The following is a 14328-nucleotide window of genomic DNA, read 5'->3' as shown; positions in this document are numbered from 1 at the left end:
AAAAAAAAAAAAAAAAAAAAAAAAAAAAAAAAAAAAAAAAAAAATATATATATATATATATATGTATTACATAATTTACATTACAACCGGTTGCCCACTTCCCCAATCCCCACTTACCCTAATCTTTTCTTTTCCAATTTCCTCCTCGTTCGACCCATTCACAAGACGGCGAAGACGCCATTGCCAACCAAACCACCAAGTAGATCTGTCACCGCCATCACTGATCAGCACACCACCTGACGTTATTCATTGCACTGCCACTGTTTGCAAATTTCCACATCTTCAACATGAGATACGCACCACCATGCCTCACCATTCGTGGAACCTTATGCAATTACCATCGCTGTTTTGATCCAGTCCCTGGACACCTGCTGCTACTTTCTGTTGTTTTCAATTGCAATACCAATCGTGTCCTTCTGCCGCGTCTGCAATACTCCAGACTCCCTGTTTCCTTCTGCCTTACTCTCTTGCTAGAAATCTGAATAAAAACCCCCTTCCAGCAGCTAGATTGAGACCACTTGTTACCTCCATCACAGCCAATACGCTGCTAGTAGCACCGCCACCGACGTCATCTCTCCGGTTAGCTCTCTTGTGCCTGTAAGGATTTAATTCTACTTTTCGATAACAATAATCTTCTTTATGTATGTTATTATGGTTAGTTATTTATTTTCTGTAATCTATGTTAAAGTTTAGAGTATGAGTTAATGCTTCTGTGTGACATTTTTCGATGGGCACATCATTTATATATAATTATATATATCCTACCTTTCAAGTTTAGTTTAGGCATTGCCGTTGCCGTTGCCGCATTCTTGTGAAAAAAAATTTCGGCTCGACTCGAGTAAGTGCTTACAATTTTACTCGAGAGTTCTATATTTTTGCATTAGGACTTGGTCACGATGAATAAGAAAGCAAAGCCGAAGCTTGTTGACACCGTTCATGGTTCGGGTTTCAAGGCAATCCGAAATGCAAATGATGTAAGCAAGATTCATCAACTTTTGTTGATAAACCAAGCTGATGGAATTCTGAAATCTGTCCTCTCAACACATTGCTTATATATGTTCTGTTACTGTAGAAACAAAATTGATTCTTCTGATGAAGTAATTTTTGAGAAACAATTATGTTGAGATTTGTTGTATTCTTGCAAAAATATGTATTAAGGTTTAGACAAGTGTTTCTGGTGTATGGAATTCTGCTAAAAGTGAGGGGCCACATCTTATTCTGAACATTTTGACTTGAGCTTCATCTTTAATTTTTCTATTAGGAGTTTGAAATGAATTAGAGATGATTTTGGTTACTATAACTTCTAATAACACTGGGGAAAGATGAAAAATCATTCTTATTTAGGAAAGACAACAAATGAGATTATTTGTGAATCATGACATTATGCTCATTACTTTTTGTTTACATAATGACTTGGAAATAACATTCTTAACAATCGTTTGTTATTTGCACAGATGTCTGGCCCAAGTAGTGTTGAAAGTATTGGATTTGGACCAATACGTGAGGAAGATAGAACGACCAATGTACTGGAGAGCAATGTCCCGCAAGAAGATCTAGTTAAACTGTTACCAAATGCGGATGAAAGGACAATAAACCTAAGTGACGAGGAGAGTGATATTGGAGAAATATCATTTGGAAAGACGAAATTGACTTCAACTGTGTGGGAGCACTACAAAAGACAGAAAATTGATGAGAAATTGAAGGCTATATGCAATCATTGCAAGAAACAGTTAGGGGGTGAAACAAAAAATGGCACAAAGCATTTGCATGATCATTTGAAGAGATGTGTATTCCGTTATAAGGATAATACTCACCAAGCAACATTAAATTTCAAAAAGGATGCCACGAGTGGCAAGGTCACAATGAGTACTTACTCTTTCGATCCAGATAAGTGTAGATACAGTCTTTCAAAAATGGTGATTTTGTATGAGTATCCTTTGTCTATGGTTGATCACATTGGATTTTGAGAGTTCTTGCACGACCTACAACCATTGTTTAAGGTTCCTTGTCGCAACACTTTGAAGAACGACATTTTGAAATCTATGAATACGAGAGAGCAAAAAATATGATTGCACTTGAGAAGATCGAGAGTAGAATTTCGATCACTACCGACATGTGGACCTCTTCTAATCAAAAGAGAGAATTTATGGTTATCACTGCTCATTTCCTAGATGATGAATGGAAATTACAGAGTCGAATCATGAGGTATAGTAAAACATTACATTCACTTGTTCTCATAATTTACCAAAATGATATTCTTTTAGTTGATTTAATTTGTTCTTGAATGAACTCAGGTTTATATATGTGTCGTGCCTTCATATTGCTGATGTGTTTTCAGAAACTCTATTAAGCAGCTTGATGGACTGGAATATTGATCGTAAATTACTAACTTTAACGGTAGATAATAGCACCACAAATGATGCAATGATCAGTATTGTGTTAAGTCAACTTTGTACTCATTCTCTTGTACTGAATGGTGAATTTTTTCATATGAGCTGTTGTGCACATAAATTAAATCTTATTGTGAAGGATGGGTTGGATATTATTAGTGGTAGTGTTGAAAAAATTCGTGATAGTGTTGCTTATTGGACAGCCACGCCAAAGAGATCTGAAAAATTTGAGCTCTTTACATGTTAATTGAAAATTGATTGTGAGAAAAAATTGGTGCTTGATTGTAAAATAAGGTGGAATTCGACGTATTTGATACTTAGCATTGCTTTGATTTATAAGGATGTTTTTCCGCGTTTGAAACAAAGGGAATCACGATATAAATGTTTCCCTAGTGATGGTGATTGGGATTTAGCAAAAGAAATATGTAAGAAGTTAAAGGTTGTTTTTTTAGGTTACTGAATTGTTTTCAGGAACAAAGTATCCAACTACAACTGTCATTGTATGAGTGGCTTGAATCTCCTTATGTGGAAGTTCAAATGATGGCAACCAGTATGATGGAAAAGTTTAATAAGTATTAGAGCGATATTCATGGAGTTTTGGCTTTAGAAGCAGTGTTGGATCCGAGGTATAAGATGATGTTAGTTAAGTTTTATTATCCTCGTATTTTTAATCAGAATACTACAAGTGAGATTGACAAAATATATCAAGTTTGTAGCAATTTGGTGCACGATTATCAGAAAAAGAATGATTCAAGTGGATCTTTAGCTCAATCTTCTACTTCTTCTTGTCAAACCGAGACGTCAAGTGCTAATAATAAATCAGATCGCATAGCGGATTTTTATAAATTTGTTTCTAAAGTTGAAACTCCTAGTAGTGTGAAAATCAAGCTTGATACTTTTTTGGATGAGCCTATATTGCCTCGATCGGATGATTTTGATATATTGATATGGTGGAAAGTAAATTCAATCAAATATCCAACTTTATCTCGAATTGCAAAAGATATTTTGGCCATCCCGGTATCTACTGTAGCATCCGAATCTGCTTTCAATAGTAGTGATAGATTTGTTAGTCCACACAGAAATAGACTTCATCCCAAAACTTTGGAGGCTTTAATGTGTGCTCAAGATTGGTTATGAGCCGATATTCACTGTACGATGTATAGAAACATTTGCTTTTTATATTGTTTCTTTTATAAATTTTCTTATTACTAATTATTTTATTTTATTAATAGCGGATTCTGCACCATCTGTATATTTCGGAAGTTGCTCCAAGATGAATGATGAGGAAGTAATTTTATTTATTACATAATTTAAATTTTAATCATCGTTATTATGAATTTATGATGATATTGAGTATAATATTTTTTTTCGTTTTTTAGGATCCATCTTCTACAATCTCTAAACCTGCCGATGAATGAAGTTATAAAAATGGAAAAACATTTAATTTATTTTTGAATAAAGAAGTGAAATTTAGTTACAATGTAATTGTATTTGTAATTGTTTATTTTCGGATATTGTTTGTTTCGAGTACTTAATTTGGATGTTAGCGTTTTTAAATTGTGAATTTGAGGGAGGAAAAAAAAAAGAAAAAAAAAGGCATGACCCCGTCCCGCCCCCGCCCCATTGCAATCCCTACTTGCCTTTTTTTATCGTGAAGTTTATGAACTTTTAGGGATATTTTGAAATTATTTTTTAGTTTTATTTTTGGGATGCCCCGGGCCGGGGGGTGGGGGTGAGGGAACGGCCACAGATTGTAGTTTTTTCCTCCTAACTTTATGAACTATTAGGGATATTTAAAATTAAAAAAATAAATAAATAAAAAGTTGTGTGGGGGGGGGGGGTGTGCGGAGAGAAGATTTAAGTTTGAGAAAAACACATGTTGTAGTCGGACTAGGTAGATAGATATAGTGTTAATCGCACAGTCAGAAGAGAAAAATACAAGGGAGTAGTTAGAATCTGATGCTACCAAAAAATGTCACCTGAAAGATCTCGAACTTGATGGTCCAACTTCACTTTGATGAATACGACCGGTCTGCGATTACCTGCAACAAAGGCAACGAGGTGTGTGCTCGTCGCCCTTCCGATGCTTAAGTCAGATAGAGAATTTAGTGCGTGAGGCTATAAACTGAAGATAATGAAAAATGTACCTTTGTGTTGAGCTTTGGCCAAGTATTTATAGGTGTTGGTGGGGGAGCTGTAGAAGGATTCTATTATTGAAAGAGTCCTTTCCCCCTTAGGATTAGATGTTGGAGTGTGATTAGAAGTATTCTGTTAGAGTTCTAATCAGGGGAGGAGTAGACTTAGGTGGGGTCTATTTTCTTTTAGAGATTAAGTCGGTGGGCAGCATTGGGAAAGAAACCCGACCTTGGGGGTGAACCCCGACCTCAAATAGTCCCAACTCACCAAGATCAACTCGGGGTATTAGGTCGAGGTCGATCATGATACATGGACTCAGGGATAGTTCAGGGTTACCAATCCCGGAATCATCATAGGCCCCCGTGCATCTGAGTTGTAGATCGTGAAGGGTAAACGATCTTAGATTGAGATGAAAAAAGGATGTCGTGGCTTGATATCGACCTTGACACCTGTCGATTACCTGTTGGACATATACAATGTCACGTGTCTGTCATGTGGCTGGTTGTCAGAGCTCGAACTTAGATCTTTGCCACGTGTCCTTTTAAAGGTTTTAGATTAAGTGACTGTTGGTATGCCCATGACCCCTATAAATACCCCACTATTCATTTTCACTTTTTCACTTTTTACTCTCCACTCTCTGTAAAAGAAGCTCGAGTTCGGGGATAGTGGGTTGTGAGCGATCTCCATTAAGGTAAGAGTTCGAGCCTTTAAGTTGTTAATTATTTGAGTAGAGTAATGTCGAGTAGTAGCAGTAGTGGTAGTGGTAGTAGTAGCAGTAGGGGGTCGAGTAATAGTGACAGTAGTAGGCTTTCTAAGAGTTCGGGGGATAATGAGAACCCTACTGCCCCTAGTATAGCTGTCGAGGCTCCGGGTGATCAAGGTCGATATCTTGTCACCTTGGCCTTTCCTGTTAGCTCGCACCCTACAGGAGAGGCATTGACTTACCCAAAGAACCCGACCATTTATAAAGAACATGTAATTATTAAGATAGCTAGAGAGTTCGAGGTGATGCCCATTTGTGATGTTAGGGTTCCTGAAAATACCGAAGGTATATTAGGAGCTCGAGAGGAGGAGATGACGTTTTTCAGGGATGCCCTTAAGGCTGGGATGAGGTGGCCTCTTCACCCCTTTTTTATCCACTTCCTAACTTCGTTCTATATGTGTCCGAGTCAGTTAGCTCCTAATGGTTGGAGGCTTTTGGTCTACTTCTTTATATTATGTAGATGCCTCGATATCGAGCCTAGGGCCGACCTTCTGAGGATGGTGTATGATATGAAGTATTCGCCGGGGTTCAACTGTTTTGTGTATTTGTCAATAAAGGGTGGTTTAGAACGCCTGATACCCCGAGCTCTCTTCGGGGTTGGAAGGAGAGATTTTTCTTTGTAAAGCCCCAGGATCTCGACCATCCCTTTAGCCCGAGGTGGGAGATCCCTAGTAAGGATCAGTTTAATGAGGGTCAGGCGTATTTTGAGGTTCTAGAGAGGGACATATTAAGGTTAGTTAACCACGACCCTTTGGCAGAGAAGATTGATTATTTGCTCGAGGATGACACCCTCGACCTTGCGAATGTAAAAGGCCTCGAGGGTATGTTTTTTACTTTTTAAGCTCTATCGTTGTATTCATGACATCGAGTTCGTGCGAATGTCTTCTAATTTGTTTCTTGCAGATCTTGAGATGTCTTTTGATCCGTCTAAACTGTTGGCCAATGTCCACCATAAGGCCAAGGGGCCGATGTCCAAAGCCCCGGCCTCAAAAAAGGGAAAGAAGAGGGCCAGGCACGCCGATGTTAGGGTTCCTGAGGTTCCTCTTGAGAGCTCGGTGCCTCCTAGAGGTCAACCCTCGATGTTAAGGAGCCCGACTTTAACGCCTCGTCCGAAGATGAAATATGAAGATCGAGCTTGGGGCTGTTATGGTGTCGTAGATTCAGGCTTCGAGCCTATCTCAGATATTGCCCTCGAGGAATACACAGAGTGTGTCCTGGTGAAGGACCTTGTTGAAAGGTTCGAGAAGGAGGTCAACATCAATGAAGGCGTCAAGACACTGGAGGCTTTGACCTTAAGGGTAAGATACCAAACTTAACTGTATTTTTTATCTTTCATCTTCTTTGATCGAACTGACTTTGGGTTTTCTTTCTTTCTTTGTGCAGACGCTGAGCGTGGCTCGAGGTCTTACCTTAAATGGCATCAATATCAAAATGGACGAGGTATTAAAGGAAAAGGAGCGAGCTGAAAAGCGAGCTCGTGACTTGGAAAAAGCTCTCAAAACTACTGAGGCTGACCTCAAGAAGTCCCGAGAGGAGCTGGAGACATCCAAGGCTGAAGTCGAGGAAGTTAAGCTCGAGCTTTTCCAGTCCCAGAGGAGCTTCGGCGAAAAGCTCGCAAAGGCTCGTGAGGAGGCTAAAGCTCAAGATGTCGAAGACTTCAAGAAGTCCGACGAGTTTGGGACCCTGCTGGGACAGTACGGGTCGGGCTCTTACCATTAAGGGCTTCGCCTTGCCCACTCTTATCTTCGCACGAAGATGCCTGAGGACTTGAAGTCCCTCGTCGAGGACTTGAAGACGGTGAACAAGCTCGCAGGAGATCTCGAACTTTCAGCTTCTGAGGTCGAGGACGATGATGAAGATGATAATGACGGTGATGGAGATGACGCCAGGGCTGGCGATCAAGGGGATGAAGTCAAGGTTGTAGATATCGATTAGGTTTTTAAAAATTTTTTGTAATGTTGCCCGAACTGGGCTGATACTTTTGCTATTTTATTGATCAATGTTCGAGCACTTGTTTTTTTGATTTAATGATTGATTAATGTTCGTGCACATATGTTGAACGTCAAGCATGCACGAGCTCGATCCTTGATGTTGTCATTAGACCCATAGGTCGAACCAGATGATGAGTTCGAGCTTTTTAGTTTGCAATAACTAGGGCCTTTTCTAGCTCGGGGTGATTTGCGACACGGGGTTAAATTCGATCAACACTTCGACCTTAAACACCAGGCATGTCTCAGCTCGATTCTTGATGTAGTCATCGATGTCGAACTTTAGGGCCTGAAAGTCAGTTTAGATGATGAGTTCTAGGTCGTGTCTGACTTTTGTCATGTCAACTTGCCCGACCCCGAACTTATCCATTACTAAATTTAGATGAGAAGAAGTTCGGGGTTCGTGACCTCAAGCTATATGCCCGTATGTCATCACGCTAAAGTTTAGTTGCATGCCCAAAGCACGTCATTACACTAATGTTAAAGTGGCTGCATGCCCGAAGCACGTCATTATGCCAAAGTTATTAGTTGCATGCCCGTAGCACGTCATTACACTAATGTTAAAGTGGCTGCATGCCCGCAGCATGTTATTATGCTAGGGTTATTAGTTGCATGCCCATAGCACGTCATTACACTAATGTTAAAATGGCTGCATTCTCGAAGCACGTCATTATGCCAAGGTTTAAGTAATGCTAGGAAAAGAAAACTTTGAATATTATTAGGTGCTCAAGGATACTTGGCCCGAGCTACTTGAAAGCAAAAAATGCTCTAGGGTTCATAGCCCCGAGCTACTTGAAAGAAAAAAAAAATGCCCAAGGGTTCATAGCCCCGAGCTACTTGAAAGCAAATAAGACGGGCGTGCAAGCCCTTGTGTGATGCTATTGCTATTCTACTTATAATATATTTTTAGGTTATCCACGTTCTAAGGCCTTGGGAGTGGATTTCCTGAAGTATCTCTAAGGCTGTATGCTCCTCTTTTGATCCTTCGTATGACTTCGAATGAACCTTCCCACACTGGTCCAAGTTTACCTGGAGGGTGTCCAGCAGCCTCTGCTTTTCTTAGAACCAAATCGCCACTCTTAAATTCTCGGGTCTTGACTTTGGTGTTGAAATACTTTGCCGTTTTATTTTGGTAACTAGCAGCTCTTAGTGAAGCTTGCTCTCTTACTTCTTCCAGCAAGTCAAGATGTTCGGTTGTTCGGTCTTCCATGCCAGGTTCAACCCTCCTTAAAGTGGGAAGACTGATTTCGATGGGGATAGTGGCCTCCAAGCCAAAAGCTAACATGAAGGGAGTCTCGCCTGTTGCTGTCTTATGAGAAGTTCTATATGCCCATAATATAGAGGGCAACTCATCGGGCCAGTCACCTCTTGCATTTCCAATTCTGGTGCGAAGGTCCTAAAGTATGATTCTATTTGTCACCTCAGCGAGGTCATTGCTTTGAGGGTGCGATACTGACGTTAGTCGATGGTCGATACCGAGATTGACACAAAAGTTTCTGAATTGTGAATTGTCGAACTGCCTTCCATTGTCTGTTATAAGTACTTTGGGTATTCCAAACCTACATACAATAGACTTCCATATAAATGATCTGAGCTTGGCCTCTGATATTTTTGCTAGGGGTTCGGCTTCTACCCACTTTGTGAAGTATTCAACTGCTACCACAGCAAATTTTAATTGTCCTCGGGCCATGGGGAAAGGACCAAGAATGTCGACTCCCCATTGTTCAAATGGTGCTGAATAATGGATAGAGGTCAACTCTTCTACAAGGGCATGTATAGCATTACCAAACCTCTGACATTTGTCGCATCTTTTGACGTATTCAGCTGCATCTTTTTTCATAGTTGGCCAGTAGTATCCATACCTTATTAATTTGTAGGCAAGGGCCCTGGCTCCCTGGTGATTTCCGCATACTCCCTCGTGAACCTCAGTCAGGGCTTGGAGAGATTCGGAAGGCTTAAGGCATCTCAGATAGGGGAGCGTGAGGCTTTGTCGAAACAGCACCCCTCTGATCATGCAATACCTAGCAGCTTTGGCTCGAATACTTCTTGCGGCTCGAGGGTTAGGAGGTAGGTCTCCATTACTTATATACTCAACTATTGGATCAATCCAGGAGGGCTTCTGGTCAATGTCCATGACGCTCGGCTTCATGTTTATGCTAGGCTCTGTGACAATCTTGATGTGCACTGTTCTGTCGAGTCCATCTATCCTCATGAAAACAAGTCTAGATAGTGCATCAGCTTTGGAGTTATCTGCCCTTGCTATTTTCAATATTTCACAACTTGTGAACTGCCTTTGAAGGTCGTGTACTTTTAGACAGTATGAGCTCATCTTTTCATCTTTTCTTTCAAAGGATCCTTCAATCTATCCAACAACGAGCTGTGAGTCACTGAAGACTCTGATGTGCTCTAATTCCAAATTCCTGGCAAGTTCCAGAGCAATGACCACAGCTTCATATTTCGCTTCGTTGTTGGTTGCTTCAAACTCAAACCTAAGCGCACATTGAACTTCAATGGTTTTGTCCGGGCTCATGATGATTATCCCGGCCCTCGAGCCCGAGCTATTCGATGCACCGTCAACAAATATCTCCCAGGTTTTTGAGGTCGTGCTCGGGTTTACTTCTGGCCTTTCTGGAAGGTCGAGGCTTGAATTCTATGTCGAACTCGCCAAGCTCGATCGCCCATTTTAATAGCCTTCCTGAGACATCTGGTCTCTGAAGTATGTGCTTAAGTGGTTGATTGGTGAGAACTATTATAGGGTGAGATTGGAAATATTGTCGCAACTTTCTAGCAATTACTATCAAAGCAAGAGCTAACTGTTTCGCAAGATTATACCGAGTTTCTGTGTCAAGAAGTACTTTACTGACATAGTAGATGGGTTGTTGCACCTTTCCTTTTTCCTTTACTAGTACCCCACTTACGGTATTTTGAGAAACAGCCAAGTAAAGGAACAAAGTATCACCAGGCTCTGGTTTGGCAAGAACCGGAGGTACAGCTAAAGTTTGCTTAAGTTGTTGGAAGGCTAGATCGCATTCGTCATTCCATTCAAAAACTCTTGTGGCCTCTTAGAACTTTGAAAAAAGGGAAACATTTATCTGCTGCCCGAGAGACAAATCTGTTCAATGCTGCTACCCGACCTGTAAGCTTTTGGATGTCCTTTTTGCTCTTTGGGGCTTCCATAGATATCAGGGCTTGGATCTTGTCAGGGTTGGCTTTTATTTCTCTATTTGTGATCATGAAACCTAGAAACTTTCCTGATGCTACCCCAAAGGCACATTTTGTTGGGTTGAGCTTCATGTTGTATTTTCGTAGTGTGGAAAACACTTCTTCAAGATCGGTGATATGATCATCCACCTGTTTACTTTTGACCACCATGTCATCTACGTAAGCCTCAATGGTTTTCCCAATTAAATCAGCAAAGACCTTGTTGATTAGCCTCTGATATGTAGCCCCTGCGTTCTTTAAGCCGAATGGCATAGCCTTATAACAGTAGATGGCGGAGTCTGCCATGAATGAGGTCTTCTCTTGATCTTCTGCGGCCATTGGTATTTGGTGGTACCCTGAGAATGCGTCCAAAAAGCTGTACAATTTGTGACCCGAAGTGCTGTCAACGAGACTGTCAATCCGAGGTAGGGGATAGCTATCTTTTAGACATACTTTGTTCAAATCAGTGAAGTCAATGCAAACTCGCCACTTTCCATTGGCCTTTTTTACGAGAACTACATTGGTGAGCCAGTCAGGATATTGTACTTCTCGGATGAATTGTGCATTGAGCAGCTTGGCAATCTCTTCTCGTATGACTCCACGCCGTTCAGGCGCAAACTGTCTTTTCCTTTGTTTAATAGGTTTGGCTCCTGGGTTTACATTGAGCCTGTGTACGAAAACCTCGGGGTCAATTCCGGGCATGTCTTCAACTGTCTATGCGAATACGTCTTGGTTTTGGGAGAGATAACTTATGAGTTTAGCCATGATGGTTGAATCAAGGTCACGCCCTACTGTCACCTTCCTACCAGGCACGAGCTCGACCTCGACCAACTCCTCTACCAGGGCAAGTCTCCTACGATTTTCAAGCTCGAGCTCGAGCTCTGTAAGCTGCATGACGTCACCCTTTATTTTTCGGACACTGGTCACATAACACTGGCGAGCCATAGTTTGGCTTCCTCGGACGACCCCAACTCCACTATATGTGGGGAACTTCATCGCCAGGTGAAAAGTTGAGATAATAGCTCTGATTTTATTTAGCAATTGTCTTCCCAGAATGGCGTTATAGGCCATCGGAGTTCGGACAACTTCGAAAGTTACTATATGGGTTACCTGCGGACCTTCAGATCCTAAAGTCATGGGTAATTCAACAATACCTTCAGGGGTGATGACCCCGCCACCAAATCCTTGTAGGGGTGTTTTAACAGGCTTGAGTTGTTCCACTGAGATACCCATCTGAACTAAAGCTTCATGAGACAGTACATTAGCTGCATTTCCATTATCCACAAGAATTCTCTTGATCTCGAAGTTAGCTATGATGGCTGATATGACTAGGGCGTCATCATGGGGGAAGGATATTCCTTCCAAATCCTTGGACCCGAAGGTGATATCTTCCGTATGAGCAAGATCCGTGCCAGGAGAGACTGGAAGCTGTTTGGCGTACTTCTTACGTCCATTGTTGGCGTCTCCCCCTGAAGCTGTTCCTCCGATAATAACGTTAATAGTGCCAGCTATTGGTGGTTCACTACTACGCCCCTCATGTATGTTATTCTGCTTGTTCCTCGGGCGTTTTTCATGGCTAGTGTAAGAGCCCAAAAAACCCCTCCTGATGAGGGCCTCAATTTGCTGCTTCAGAGCCAAACACCCCTCAGTGGTATGTCCGTGGTCTCGGTGGAAGTCACAGTACTTGGTTCTGTCTCTGTTTTCAGGTAATGATCACATTCTGGGAGGCCACTTAAGCTCTTTGAGTTCCTTGATTTCCATCAGGATGTTGGACCTTGATGTATTCAGGGGAGTAAAAGTTTCCTGTCGGGGGTTTTGTTTTTGCTTGACCCAAGGATTATCGTCTCGTTGATTGGGTTCACGTGGTCTCTTATTGTCTGGCCTTAGCGAAGGTGAGACATCCTTTCTTGGGGTTAGAGTTTCTTCCATATTGATGTATTTCTCAGCTCGAGTTAGGAGGTCGATTACTGACTTCGGGGGGGTTTTCGACAAAGACATCTTGAATGCTTCACATCTTATAGCGTATGTCAAAGCTGAGACCGCAGCTGTAATATGTAGATCGGGAATCTGAAGTCTTTCTTTATTGAATCTGGTCATGAAATTGCGTAATGTTTCATTGGGTCCCTGGCGCATCTGCATAAGTGATGCAGCTGTTTTCCTAATTCTCTTGCTGCTTGCGAAGAAAGCAGAGAATTTATTGGCCAAGTCTGCGAATGAGGCGATAGAATTTGGCTCTAATGTGGAGAACCAATCTCTAGCTGCGCTTGTAAGAGTTTGAGGGAAGGCTTTGCACATTACAGCGTCAGGTGCGACCTGTAGGTTCATAATATCGGTATATATATATGAGGTGGTTGATAGGGTCAGTGGTTCCATCATACTCCTTTATCTTGGGGTACTTGAACCTATCTGGAAGGGGGTAGGACAGTACTTCAGGAGTAAAGGGGGTGCTAGGGGTAAAGCCTGTTGTCCCCTTTGATTTCTGTGCTAGGCCCGCGGCAATACCTTCTTGGATGATTCTGGCAAGCTCCCCTGATTCTATCGTTACTGCCCTTGATGCTGCAGTCATAGGAGGTACACCGGAGGTTCCAACACCATTATCAGGGATGTTTCGTGGAGCTCGAGCTTGAGCGGCTGCCATAAGATCGCCATCCGGTGTTGGTGTATGTGATGGGTGTGAGTTTCTTTGGCTTAATAACTGAGTCAATGTAGTAACTTGTTGGCGGAGCTCTTCAAAAGCTCCGGTGGTAATGACAGCTGGTAGCGGTGCCGCCATCTCTGATGATTCCTCTTGAGGGACAGGGTGATCTCCAGGGGGAGGATTTGGAGCGGATGAGCTTGCTGGTGAAAGACCCGATCGTGTATTCACCATGGCTTTTGGTAGCGCTTCCCACAGACGGTGCCAATGATGCTACCAAAAAATGTCACCTGAAAGATCTCGAACTTGATGGTCCAACTTCACTTTGATGAATACGACCGGTCTGCAATTACCTGCAACAAAGGCAACGAAGTGTGTGCTCGTCGCCCCTCCGATGCTTAAGTCAGATAGGGAATTTAGTGCGAGAGGCTATAAACTGAAGATAATGAAAAACGTACCTTTGTGTTGAGCTTTGGCCAAGTATTTATAGGTGTTGGTGGGGGAGCTATAGAAGTATTCTATTATTGAAAGAGTCCTTTCCCCCTTAGGATTAGGTGTTGGAGTGTGATTAGAAGTATTCTGTTAGAGTTCTAATCAGGGGAGGAGTAGACTTAGATGGGGTCTATTTTCTTTTGGAGATTAAGTCGGTGGGCAGCATTGGGAAAGAAACCCGACCTTGGGGGTGAACCCCGACCTCAAATAGTCCCAACTCACCAAGATCAACTCGGGGTATTAGGTCGAGGTCGATCATGATACACAGACTCAGGGATAGTTCGGGGTTACCAATCTCGGAATCATCAGAATCAAACCCACATTATTAGCTTGGAAGGTTACAAGGAGCGTTGTGGCAACGTCGATTCCACATTTTGGAAATGTCCAAGTCAAAACCGAACATGAAACTTTAGTTTCATTTGGCTCCTTCACGGAAGATGGGACAATACCTTTATTTAGATATTATCCTTGTAAATTTACATAAATGCTGTACAAATTAGCATCGCTGTTTTTCAAGTGAAATATAAAAGAAAAGAATGTCAAGATGTCGAACTCCAAACTCCCAGCAGCTGCAAGAACACACTCCAAGTGACACAATTCAAACCTGCAAAAGTGGCTCGAGCCATCACAATATTTGGCACACGGGGATAAATCTACTTGACTAAATTTGAGGGTCAGCTATATGAATCATTCTTTGTCATTTTGATTCTACTAAAAGATATA

General features: G+C 41.9%; 1 protein-coding gene across 1 annotated transcript; it reads right to left on the bottom strand.

Moving 5' to 3' along the window:
- Positions 1–11192: 11192 nt before the first annotated feature.
- On the bottom strand, positions 11193–12773 carry LOC111406040. Its single transcript, XM_023035223.1, has 2 exons — positions 12253–12773; positions 11193–12174 (listed from the first exon to the last, which is right to left on the bottom strand). The coding sequence occupies exons 1-2, from the start codon at positions 12771–12773 to the stop codon at positions 11193–11195; spliced, it is 1503 nt and encodes a 500-aa protein (XP_022890991.1).
- Between the last annotated feature and the right edge of the window lie 1555 nt (positions 12774–14328).

This window comes from Olea europaea, chromosome 1, assembly GCF_002742605.1.
Source record: "Olea europaea var. sylvestris chromosome 1, O_europaea_v1, whole genome shotgun sequence".
NCBI lineage: Eukaryota > Viridiplantae > Streptophyta > Magnoliopsida > Lamiales > Oleaceae > Olea > Olea europaea.
Note: the sequence above shows the minus strand (reverse complement) of the source record. Positions and strands in the feature narration are given on the sequence as shown.